This window comes from Hemitrygon akajei, chromosome 9 (genome assembly GCF_048418815.1).
Source record: "Hemitrygon akajei chromosome 9, sHemAka1.3, whole genome shotgun sequence".
Taxonomy (NCBI): Eukaryota; Metazoa; Chordata; class Chondrichthyes; order Myliobatiformes; family Dasyatidae; genus Hemitrygon; species Hemitrygon akajei.
In genome coordinates, this window is record NC_133132.1 from 66,301,511 (window position 1) to 66,314,281 (window position 12,771).

General features: G+C 42.5%; 1 protein-coding gene across 1 annotated transcript in view; it reads right to left on the reverse strand.

Annotated features, from left to right (window-relative positions):
• LOC140732658 (dynein axonemal heavy chain 8-like) overlaps nucleotides 1–12,771 on the reverse strand; it is a 952,247-nt gene that overhangs the window by 813,993 nt on the left and 125,483 nt on the right. The window contains exons 9-10 of the mRNA XM_073055351.1: nucleotides 9,655–9,762; nucleotides 8,903–9,004 (exon numbers count right to left, since the gene is read on the reverse strand). Coding sequence (XP_072911452.1) covers nucleotides 8,903–9,004; nucleotides 9,655–9,762 — 210 coding nt within the window. The remainder of the gene's footprint in view (nucleotides 1–8,902; nucleotides 9,005–9,654; nucleotides 9,763–12,771) is intronic.

Here is a 12,771-nt window from a genome sequence, read left to right on the forward strand (position 1 = left end):
GCTGATATTCATTGCTATTTCTATAACTATTTTGTTTTACCAGTCAGGGTTGTTTGCCCTGAGCTGAACCCCCGAACATAGAGGACCAGTGGAACACTCTTAGTACAGCCTCTACCCTTTGATCTGTTTGACATGGGTGACCCCATGAAGAGCCAAAGCATAAAGTCCTGATACCAGCTAACATAGCTCTCCAGGTCACTAAGGCACACAAGCCTTCAAACAAGGATGTGGTGCCATTGGAAGCTGGATAAACTTGTTCTTATCTTAAACAACTTTTGACTCCTCACTTTCTACAAATCAGACTTGTAGTCATGGGCTCCCAGTTGCAGATCATTTCAACTCCCTTTTGCAACCTCGCGCTGAGCTGCCATCTTGGCCTTCTCTACTGCCAGGATGATACCCAGTGCAAACTGGAGGAGCAATACCTCATGTTTCATCAGTAGTCTACAACCTAATGGTATGAATTTTGAGTTTCCCCGACATAAGGTAATTATCCCCTTTTCCTTTTTTCTCCCCACTCTCCAATACCTCTCCCCTCTTCTGATCCTTCAGTTCTCTCACTTTTGTCTCATTTCCCAACCTCTTCCAGCTCCCCTTCAGCCATATCCATCCATCTCCCCCTCCTGGCCTCAGCCATGCATTTCACAGACATGTTTCCCTACCCACCATCTGGTTCCAACTATCATTCATCTCTTCCCTAATGGTTCCCATTCTCAATTCATTTACTTATCAGAGTCCAGCATTAGTAGCCCTTTGTGTTCCTGTATATCTCCATCCAGTAGCTGGCACCTATCCCCACACTCCCCTTTCCCCCAACTTGCTCCATCTGCTTTCTTTCCTTTAACCATTTACTCTCTCTCTTTGTGTGGATTATCATTCACCTGCCAGTCTTCCAACTGCGCTCCTGCTCACTTCCACTACTTGGCACTACTGCCTGTCACTTTACACCCCTCCTCAATCCACCAATCACCTTGGAAACCTTTATGACCTCTTTATGCTAGCCATTCGCTATTCCACCTCTCCACTCTTAGTACTGATGCAGGGTTTCAACCTGAATTGTAAACAGTTTATTTCCCCCCCCCCCCATAGATGCTGCATGACCTGCTGAGTTCCTCTAACACATTGTTTTTCCAGATTCCAGCATCTGACATCTCATGTATCTCCACTACAACAACCCTGTTTGCTTTTAGAATCATAGAGTCATAGAACACTACAACACAGAAACAGGCCTTCAGCCCATCTAGTCCATACCAAACCAATAATCTGCCTAGTCCCATTGACCTGCACCCAAACCACAGCCCGCCATACCCTTCCCATTGATGTCCCTATCAAAATTTCTCTTAAATATTCAAATCGAGCCCACTTTCACTAATTGTATTGCCACCTCATTTTACAATCTCACCACCCCTTAAGTGAAGTTCTCCCTCATGTTCCCCTCAAATATTTCACTTTTCACCCTTAATCCATAACTTCTAGTTGTAGTCTCACCCAATCTCAGTGGAAAAAGCCTGCTTGCATTTAACCCATCTATACCCCTCATAATTTTATGTACCTCTATCCTCAACCTTCTATGTTCCAAGGAACAAAATCCTAACCTTTCCCTGTAACTCAGGTCCTCAAGTATCTGCAACCTCCTTGTAAATTTTCTCTGCACTTTTCAATCTTATTTACAGATTTCCTGTAGGTATGTGATCAAAACTGCACACAATACTGCAAATTAGGCCTCACCAATGTCTCACCCATCACCAATCCTTGTGGCACTCCACTAACCACAGTCCTCCAGTTAGAGAGGTAACCCTCTATTACTACTCTCTGTCTTCTACCACAAAGCCAATGTCTAATCCAATTTACTACCTCATCTGGGATGCAGAGCAAGTGAACTTTCTTGACAAACCTCCTATGTGGAAGCTTGTCAAAGGCCTTGCTAAAATCCATATAAACAACATCAACTTTCCTGGTAACTTCCTCGAAAAACTCTTTAAGATTGGTTAGATAAGACCTACCATGTACGAAGCCTTTCTGGCTATCCCTAATCAATACCTGTCTATCCAAATACTTAAATGTTCTGATCTCTTAGAATACGTTCCATTAACTTTCCCACTGCTAATATCAGGCTCACCAGCCTATAATTACCTGGCTTATTCTTAGAGTATTTTCTAAACAACGGAACATTAGCTATCCTCCAATCCTTCAGCACCTCATCCGTGGCTAAGGATGTTTTAAATATTTCTGATAGGCCCCTGCAATTTGAACACGAGCCTCCCACAGGGTCCAAGGGAAAACCTAATCAGGCCCTGGGGATTTATCCAATCTAGTTTGCCATAAGGCAGTAAACACCTACTTGTCTCTAATCTGTATAGGATCCATGATCTCGCTGCTGCTTTGCCTCATTTCTATAGATGTTCTGTTTGTCTCTCAAGTAAATATAAAGGCAAAAAATCCAGTTAAGATCTTCTCCATCTCTTTCACCTCTATGTATAAATTACCACTCTGATCTTCTGGAGGATCAATTTTGTCCCTTGCTATCCTTTTGCTCTTAATATAGAAGCCCTTGGGGTTCTCCTTCACCTTGTCTGCTGGAGTATCTCCATGCCTTCTTTTGGCCTTTGCTGATCTCTTTCTTAAGTGTTCTTTTGCATTTCTTACACTCAAGTACTTTATATGTTCCTAACCTGCCTATACCTGCTATGCACCTCCTTCTTTCGCTTAACTAGGGCCTCATTACCCCATCCCTGATATATTTAGTTTCTTTCTCCCCTCCTTTTTTTTCTCTCTCTCTCTCTGCCCATCACTCTGCCTGTTCTCCATCTCCCTCTGATGCTCCTCTTCCCCTTTCTTTCTTCCTAGGCCTCCCGTCCCATGATCCTTTCCTTTCTCCAGCTCCGTATCCCTTTTGCCAATCACCTTTCTGGCTCTCAGCTTCACCCCACCCCCTCCGGTCTTCTCCTATCATTCCACATTTTCCCCTCCCCCTCCTACTTTCAAATCTCTTACTATCTTTCCTTTCAGTTAGTCCTGACGAAGGGTCTCGGCCCAAAACGTCAACAGTGCTTCTCCTTATAGATGCTGCCTGGCCTGCTGTGTTCCACCAGCACTTTGTGTGTGTTGCTTGAATTTCCAGTATCTGCAGATTTCCTCGTGTTTGCCTCAAAACCATGGTTCCCTTAACCTTTTATCCTTGCCTTTTATTCTGACAGGAGCATATAAACTCTGTAACCTCAAAATTTCACTTTTGAGAGCCTCCCACTTACTAAGTACACCTTCTCCAGTAAACAACCTGTCCCAATCCACACCTGTCAAATCCTTTCTGATACCATCTAAATTGGTCTTTCTCCAATTTAAAATCTCAACCCAAGGACCAGACCTAACCTTTTCCATAAATGTCTTGAAACTAATGTTATTAAGATCATAAGATGTAAAGTGTTCTCCTACACAAGCTTCTGTCACCTGCCCTATCTTATTCCCAAATAAGAGGTCTACTATCACAACTCTCTCCCATCCAGTGCTTTTACAGTATACGAGTCCCACAAAATACATGGAAAGTGAAAATCACCTACTATCACACACTTATATTTCTTGCAATAGTCCCTGATCTCTCTACAAATTTTTTCCTCTGTATTCTGTAGACTGTTGGGTGGTCTAAAATATAATCCCATTAACGTGGTCACACCTTCCTGCACTGCTCCTGTTACTATTGATGGTGAGGATGTGGATATGGTGAGGTCCTACAAGTACCAGGGGGTTCACCTGGACCACAGACATGAGTGGAGCAACATCACACAGGCTGCATACAAGAAGGGCCCGAGTCACCTCTACTTCCTGAGGAGACTGAAGTCCTTTGGAGTATGCAGGCCTCTCCTTCACATGTTCCACCAGTCTGTTGTCACCAGTACAAACTTCTATGCAGTGGTATGCTGGGGCAATGGCATCTACATGGGTGATGCCAACAGGCTCAATAAACTTATTAGAAAGGCTAGCTCTGTAATAGGAGTCTAACTGGACAATTCTGGACAATGTTTCTCACCCCTTGAATGCCACCTTGGCTGAACAGAAGAGCACTTTTAGTAATAGACTAAGACAACTGTGCTGCTCCAAAGAGCACTATATGAGATCATCCTTACCCTCAGCCATCAGGCTCTATAATGAATCAACCTACAGCCGGGGAAGTGATCTTGTAATCTTTGACTTGTAAATCTTGTACATTCTATTTTTAAGGTAACATTTTTATTCTTTTTTATTTTTCTTCTAATATTTGTATATCTGTGCCCTTATGACACTATAATTTCCTTTGGGATTAATAAAGTATCTATCTATCTTTTTCCTCTGATCTACCCAAAGTCCTTGTGCAGGATTCCCAAAAGGTTGATTTGCAGGTTGAGTCTGTGGTGAGGAAGGCAAATGCAATATTAGCATTCATTTCAAGAGGACTAGAATATAAAAGCAAGGATGTAATGTTGAGACTTTATAAAGCATTAGTGAAGCCTCACTTGCAGTATTGTGAACAGTTTTGGGCCCCTTATCTTAGAAAGGATGTGCTGAAACTGGAGAGGATTCAAAGGAGGTTCATGAAAATGATTCCATGATTCAATGGCTTGTCATATGAAGAGTGTTTGATGGCTCTGGGCCTGTATTCACTAGAATACAGAAGAATGAGGGATAACCTCATTGATTCACGAGGTTAATTCCTGGGATGTCCGGACTGTCTTACGCAAAGAGGTTAGAGAGACTGGGCTTGTACACACCGGAATTAAGGAGATTGAGAGGGGATCTGATTGCAACTTATAAGATTATTAAGGGATTGGACAAGATAGAGGCAGGAAATATGTTCCAGATGCTGGGAGAGTCCAATACCAGAGAGCATGATTTGAGAATAAGGGGTAGGTCATTTAGGACAGAGTTAAGGAAAAACTTCTTCTCCCAGAGAGTTGTGGGGGTCTGGAATGCACTGCCTCGGAAGGCAGTGGAGGCCAATTCTCTGGATGCTTTCAAGAAGGAGCTAGATAGGTATCTTATGGATAGGGGAATCAAGGGATATGGGGACAAGGCAGGAACCAGGTATTGATAGTAGATGATCAGCCATGATCTCAGAATGGCGGTGCAGGCTCAAAGGGCCGAATGGTCTACTTCTGCACCTATTGTCTATTGTCTATTGTCCATTGAAACCTATTGAATGATAGAGTTGATGGGGAGATGAAATTTCCTATGATGGAAGAGTCTAAGATCAGAGGACACAGCCTCAGAATAGAGGAGCGTCATTTTAAAATGAAGATGAGGAGGAATTTCTTTGCCAGACTGTGGTGAATCAGTGGAATTCTTTGCCACAGGCAGCTGTGAAGGCCAAGTCTTTAAGTATCTTTAAGACAGAGGTTGATAGTGTCTTGATTGGTCAGGGCACGAAAGGATATGTGGAGAAGGCTGAGAGGAGAGATTGGGGCTGAGTGGAAAATTGGATCAGCCATGATGAAATAGCAGAGCAGACTCAATGGGCCAAATGGCCTATATGTTATGATCTTATGGTCTAAAAAGCCTCACTAGACGATCTCTCCATTCTGTCCTGTCTGAGCATTGCCATGATATTTTCCTACTAGTAATGTCACCCCTTCCCCTTTAATTCCTCCCACGCTATCATGTCTAAAACAAAGTCATGCCCCTCCTGCAACCATTTCAATACGGTTACAATTTCATAATTCCATATGCTGAACCATGCCCTAAGCTCATTCGCCTTTCCTACTGTGGTGAACTACATATACCTGTCTGGTCACGCCCCCCCCCCTTGCTGACTGCTCCTGTGGCTCCTCCCATGGACCCCGGTATAAAGGCGATTGGAGACACCGCCCTGGCTTCAGTCTCCAGGAGTGTGGTGGTCAATTGCTGCTTGTTCTTTCTTCCAGCCAATAAAAGCCTATATCTCACCTCACGTCTCAGAGAGTTATTGATGGTGCATCACCTACAACACTCCTTGCATTGAAATATACGCAGCTCAGAACATTAGCTGCACCATACTCAACCTTTTGATTCTTGACTTTATATGTCAGCTTAACAACATCTTTCTCCACAACTACTCCACTATCTGTTCTGGCGCTGTGGTTCCCAGCAGCTCTAGTTTAACATCACCCTCCCCCCCCCACCCCGCATTCCTGTGCAGCACGAGAAAATCTACTTATGAGGATATTAATCCCCCTCCAGTTCATGTGCAAACTGCCCCTTCTCTACAGGTCAAACCTTCCCTGGAAGAGATCTTGTGCTTTAACTTAACACCTAACTCCCTGATGAGGAAGACCTCATCATCTCTCCTACCCATGTCATTGGTACTGATGCAGACCACAACATCTGGCTGCTCATCCTCAAATGCTGTGGACTCAATTTGAGATGTCCCTGACTCTGGCACCCGGGAGGCAACATAACTTCCAGGAATCTCGTTCTCGTACACAAAACTTCCTTTCTGTTCCCCTAACCAATGAATCACCTAACACTACAGCTTTCCTCTTCTTCCCCCTTCCCTTCTGAGCCACAGAGCCAGACTCTGCTAGAGACCTGACCACTGTGGCTTTCCTCTGCTAGGTCAACCCCTGCAACAGTATCTAAAGCAGTGGAACAGCCCCAGGGGTACTCGGCACTGGCTGCCTATCCCCTTGTTACCTCCAGATGGACACCCAGTTACCTGTGTCCTGCACTTTAGGTGCAACTACCTCCCTGCATGTCCTGCTTATTAACTCCTCAGCCATCTGAAGTTCATCCAGTTCCGGCTACAACTCCTTAACACAGTTTGATAGAAGCAGCAGCTGGATGCACTATTTGCAGGTGTAGTCAACAGGGACACTACAGGTCTCCCTGCATTCCTACATCCTGCAAGAGGAGCATTCCACTATCCTGCCTGGCATCTTCACTCACTTCTTTAAAACTCTTTCTCCCTCTACACAATACAATGCCTCCTCGGGAAATGTGACACGAAGATGGGTGAGCTGCCCCTGCTCACTTCTTTTAAACTCGCCCTCCCTCTAAACAACCCAATGTCTCCTCAGGAACTGCAATGCACAAAATGAACATTGCTCCATAATCTGTGTACATAGCAGTCGCTTTATTTCCCAATGACTACATGGAGGACTACTGTATAAAGCATCAGAATGATTGCATTTCCCTTATCAAGCCTAGCCATATCGCCTTAGTGAATGAGCTCTCCAATATATCTTCTTTGAATGTAGTTATGACATTCTGCCTGATCCTCTACTTCTTTTACTACTCTATCATGTCTAAAACATCAAAACTGTGAATGTTGAATGCAAAGTCCTGTCCCTCTCCCAACTAAGTCTCTATAAAGGCCACAAAATCATTATTCCATGCACTAAGTTTATCTGCCTTCCCATAAATCCCTGGATTGAAATAAGTACACTTCAGCTAATCATTCCCACTGTGTTCATTTACCTTGTTCCTGTATGCTTTTCCTATCAGGCTTACTTCTCCTAGCCCCTACCTTCCCATCCATCCTTCTACCTGCTGCTCTGGTTCCCACCCTCCTGGTACACTGGTTTAAATCATCCCAAGTAGCAGAAGCAAATCTCCTTGCAAGACCTTTGGTTTAGGTGCAACCAAACTGCTCATACAGATCCCAACTGTTCTGTAAGAGAGTCCAATGAGTTATGTATCAAAAGCCCTTTCTGTTTCACTAGCTCCTTAACCACACAGCTAACTGTACTATCTTACTAATCTGTACATTGTTAGCTCCTGGAACAAAGAGTTATCCTAAAATTACCACCTTGCAGGTCCTGCTTTATAACTTACTACCAAGTTCCCTAAATTCTCATTCCAGGACCTCATCTCTCTTTCTGCCCATGTTAATGTACCAATCTAGACCAGGAATTGCAGCTGCTCAACCTCCTCTTCAGAATGTCCTGTGCCCACTCCAAGACATCCTTGATTTTTGGACCAGTGTGACAACACATGATCCTGGAGTCTCACTTGCAGCCAAAGAAATGTCTGTCTGTGTCCCTGACTAAATTCTCAAAGCCAGTAACAGTGCGATCTGTCTGCTGTTCTGTTTTCCTGAGAGCCTATCCACCACCCCTTGCTCAACAGTATCCAAAAGATTATAACTGCTTGAGAGTAGACAAGAGATTCCTGTATCACTTGCCTGCTCCTGGCTATCAGAATGAACCTTCCTAAAACTCCTATCTTGAACATTTTCTTCCTTCTACATGCTCTTTAGACTCTAACTGTTGTTCAACCAATCAATATGGTCTGAGAAAAGCTGCAGCTGGACGCAAATGTGGTTGACAGGGACACTAGACTCCTCCCTGATCTCCCACATTTGAGAGAAAGAGCATATAACTCCAATGACCAAAATTGTTGTCTCTTTAATAAACCAGTAAATTACAAAAAAAGGAAATACTTTATAATGCACTTATTGTTATTCACCATCCATACTTAGTCCAATGTGCACAGAAGTCCACACTGTACCCTACCAGGAGTACTTCACCTCAAAAGCAGTCCTTCTCAGATGGTTGCTCTGCTGGAGCCTGCCTCCTTCTATTTGTTGCCAAGTCTGTTAGTGTGAAATTGTCATGGTCTCATCTGTAACCACTGCTCCACCTACTCGCTACAGTTAATTAATTTTCATTGTCATGTGGTTCATTCATTGGCAGTCCCTTTACAATAAGCTGGAAGGTATAAGGAGACTGCCACAACTCATCCTCTCTCAGGAATAATGCTGAGCACCTCAAGGATAGGACAGGCAAAAACAAACACTGATTTGACATGGCGTTAACTTAACTAAGTGTATATTGCAACCAGAAGCGTCCATCCAATTCAAAAGATGCACCATGCAAAACTGAGAAACCACTATTGTGCAATCGAATTTCCAAGCCATAAAATCCCAAAGTAAAGCTAAGAATATAGAAAGATTCACCTTCATTCTTTTAATAATGACGTGTGAATCCTGGTCCCATATGTGAACTGTACCACCCTCGGTTATATACTCCTTACAGGCTGTAACCATTTGGTTTGTGACCTAACATTGATTAAAAAAAAAGTACCATATTAGAATTGACAAAAAGCAGAATGATTCAGATATTAGGCAAAGAGTTATGCTGCAGTTATACAAAACTAAGGAAGTCATGCTGCTGTTATTTAAAACTTTAATCAGTTCTGGTCACCCCATTACAGGAAGGATGTGAAGACTGGAGAGGGTGCAAGAGGTTTACAGACTGCTTGAATTTAAAGGGCATGAAAGGTTGGACAAGCTCGTGCTATTCTCCTCAGAGTATCTGATGTTGTAGGGAGAATTAATAGATATTTTTAAAATTGTGAAGGGAATGGACAGGATAGGCAGTCATAACCTTTCCCCCAAGGCTGAAATGTCAAACACCAGATGACATGCTTTTAAGGTGGGGAGGGGGGAGTTTAAAGACTACATGAGGGGCAAGTATTTCTTACATGGTAGGTGTCTGGTGATAGTGGAAATAGGCAGTTTGGTGGAGTTTAAAATGCTGCTAGATAGCCACAAATATGAAGGGAATGGAGGGATATGGATGATACACACAAGGGGGACAATTAGTCAAAATTAACGTCAAGATCAACACAACTTCATGGCCAAATAGCCTGTCCAGTTCTGTACTGTTCTATATTTTATTAAACTCAGAAACAAAATAAGATAACTACCTTAATAAAAAGGGAGGTCAGCTGCTGTGAAGTGTTGTAATACCTTGATACATTGTAGATCATTTGAATTGCATTTATCAAATTTGGAACACCTTTCGTCATGGTCACCTAGAAAATGAGTAATTTCAGAACAGTGTTGCTAGGAGATAAAATGTTCAAAATACTGCATAGAATTAAAAGTTGTATTACTTTGTTCATTGAGTGGAGGTCCCTCTGTGTAGGAATAAAATCATGTGACAGCTGGAAGGGTAACTCCTAAAGTGCTCATAACATTTTGAACGGAAATTCTGGAAATACTCACTAGATCAGGCAGTATGGGTGGAAAGAGGTACAGTTAATGATCTCATTTCATTTTCTTCCCAATTCTGACAAAGGGTCTTCAAATGGAAATGTTAGTTCTTTGTTTCTTCTAAGGGTGCAACCTGAACTGCTCAGTATTATGCTTTATTTCAGATTTCCAGCATCTGCAATTTTTTTTAGTCTTCAGTTAATGTTTCAGGTTGATCACATTTGATTAGAACTCCTGAAAGTGTTTTACTTTCCCATAGATACTGCTTGATCTGCTGGGTATTTCCAGCATTTTCTGTTTGCAGATCTTCAGCATCTGAAGATTTTTTTCTTCAATTTTAAAGCTTATAACGCAACATGAAACTCTTCATATTTGGAGTTGCTTATAGATCATAAGACATAGGAACAGAATTACAAATGTAGACCAGGCAGCCCATTAAGTCTGTTCTGACATTCCATCATGGCTGATCCTGGATCCCACTCAACCCTATACACCTAACTTCTTGCCATACCCTTTGATGCCCCAACCAATCAGGAAACTATCAACTTCCATCTTAAATATACCCACAGATTTGGCCTCCATCGCAGACTGTGGCAGAGCATCCCATGGATACACTACTGTCTGGCTAAAAGACTTCCTCCCTACCTCTGTTCTAAAACATTGCCTCAATTTTCAGGCTGAGCTCTCTAGTTCCATACCATAGAAAAGATCCTCTCCACACCCACCCTATGTAGGCCTTTCAACATTCAGTAGGTTTCAATGAGATCCCCACACATTCTTCTAATTTCCAGTGAGTACAGGCCCAAAGCTGCCAAACGCTCCTCATAAAACCCCTTCATTCCTGGAATCATCCTCGTGAACCTGATCTGAACTCTCTCCAATGACAACACATCCTTTCTGAGATATGAGGCCCAAAACTGTTGATAATACTCCAAGTGCAGCATAACTAATGTCTTGTAAAGCCTCAGCATTACCTCCTTGCTTTTATATTCTATTCCCTTTGAAATAAATGCCAACATTGCATTTGCCTTCTTTACCACAGACTTAACCTGTAAATTAACCTTCTGGGAGTCTTGCATGAGGACTCCCAAGTCCCACTGCACCTCTGATGTCTGAACCTTCTTCCCATTTAGATAATAGTCCTCACTATTGTTCCTTTTACCAAAATGCATTAGCATACATTTTCCAACACTGTATTCCATCTGCCACTTTTTTGCCCATTCTTCCAAGCTGTCTAAGTTTTGCTGCAATCACATTGCTTCCTCAGCACTACCTACCCCTCCTCTATCTTCGTATCATCTGCAAAGTTTGCCACAAAGCCATCAATTCCAATATCCAAATCATTGACAAACAATGTGAAAAGTAGCAGTCCCAATACTGACCCCTGAGGAACACCATTAGTCACTGACAGCCAACTGGAAAAGGCCCATTTTATTCCTACTTGCTGCCTCCTGCCTGTCAGCCATTCTGTTATCCATTCCAGTATCTTTCCTGTAACACCATGGGGTTTTATCTTGTTAAGCAACCTCATATGTGACACTTTACAAAATGCCTTCTGAAAATCCAAGTAAATGAAATCCACTGCCTTACCCTGCTTGTTACTTTCTTGAAGAACTCTAGTAGATTTCTCAGGCAAGATTTCCTTTTACAGAAACCATGCCAACTTTGACTTATTTTATCACTGGTCTCCAAGTACCTGAAACCTCATCCTTAATAATAGACTCCAACACTTTCCCAACCACTGAGGTTAGGCTAACTGGTGTATAACTTCCTTTCTTTTGCCTTCCTCCCTTCTTAAAAAGGAGTAACATTTACAATCTTCCAGTCCTCTAGGACCATGCCAGAATCAAGTGATTCTTGAAAGATCATGATCAATGCAGCCATTATCTCTTCAGCAACCTCTCTCAGGACTCTGGGATGTAGTCCATCTGGTCCAGGTGACTTATCCACTTTAAGACCTTTTAAGTTTACCTAGCATATTTTCCTTTGTAATAACAATGGCACACACTCCTACTCCCTGACACTGATGGACTTCTGGCACACTGTTAGTACCTTCCACAGTGAAGACTGATGCAAAGTATCCATTAATTTCATCTGCCATTTCTTTGTCCCCCATTACTACCTCACCAGCATCATTTTCCAGTGGTCCAATATCAACTCTCACATCCCCTTTTCTCTTTATATAACTGAAAAAAAAAAATTTGGTATCCTGCTTTATACTATTGGATAGTTTGCCCTCATAGTTCATCTTTTCCCTTGTTATAGCTTTTTTCAGTTGCCTTTTGTTGGCTTTTAAAGCTTCCCAATCATTTTTTCTGCCTTATATGCCCTTTCCTTGGCTCTCTTTGCAGTCACCAACTTCCTTTGTCAGCCACAGTTGCCTACCCGTGCCATTTGAGAACAACTTCTTCTGTGGGACATACCTATTTTGTGCCTTGTGAACTATTCCCAGAAACTTCAGGCATCTCTGCTCTGCTGTCATCCCTGCCAGTATCCTCCTCCAATCCACCTGGGCAAGCTCCTCTCTCATGCCTCTGTAATTCCCTTTATTCCATTGTGATACTGATACTTGTGACTTCAGAATCAGAATCAGACATACTTTATTGATCCCGAGGGAAACTGGGTTTTGTTACAGTCACACCAACCAAGAATAGTGTAGAAATATAGCAATATAAAACCATAAATAATTAAATAATAATAAGTAAATTATTCCAAGTGGAAATAAGTCCAGGACCAGCCTATTGGCTCAGGGTGTCTGACACTCTGAGGGAGGAGTTGTAAAGTTTGATGGCCACAGGCAGGAATGACTTCCTATGATGCTCAGTGTT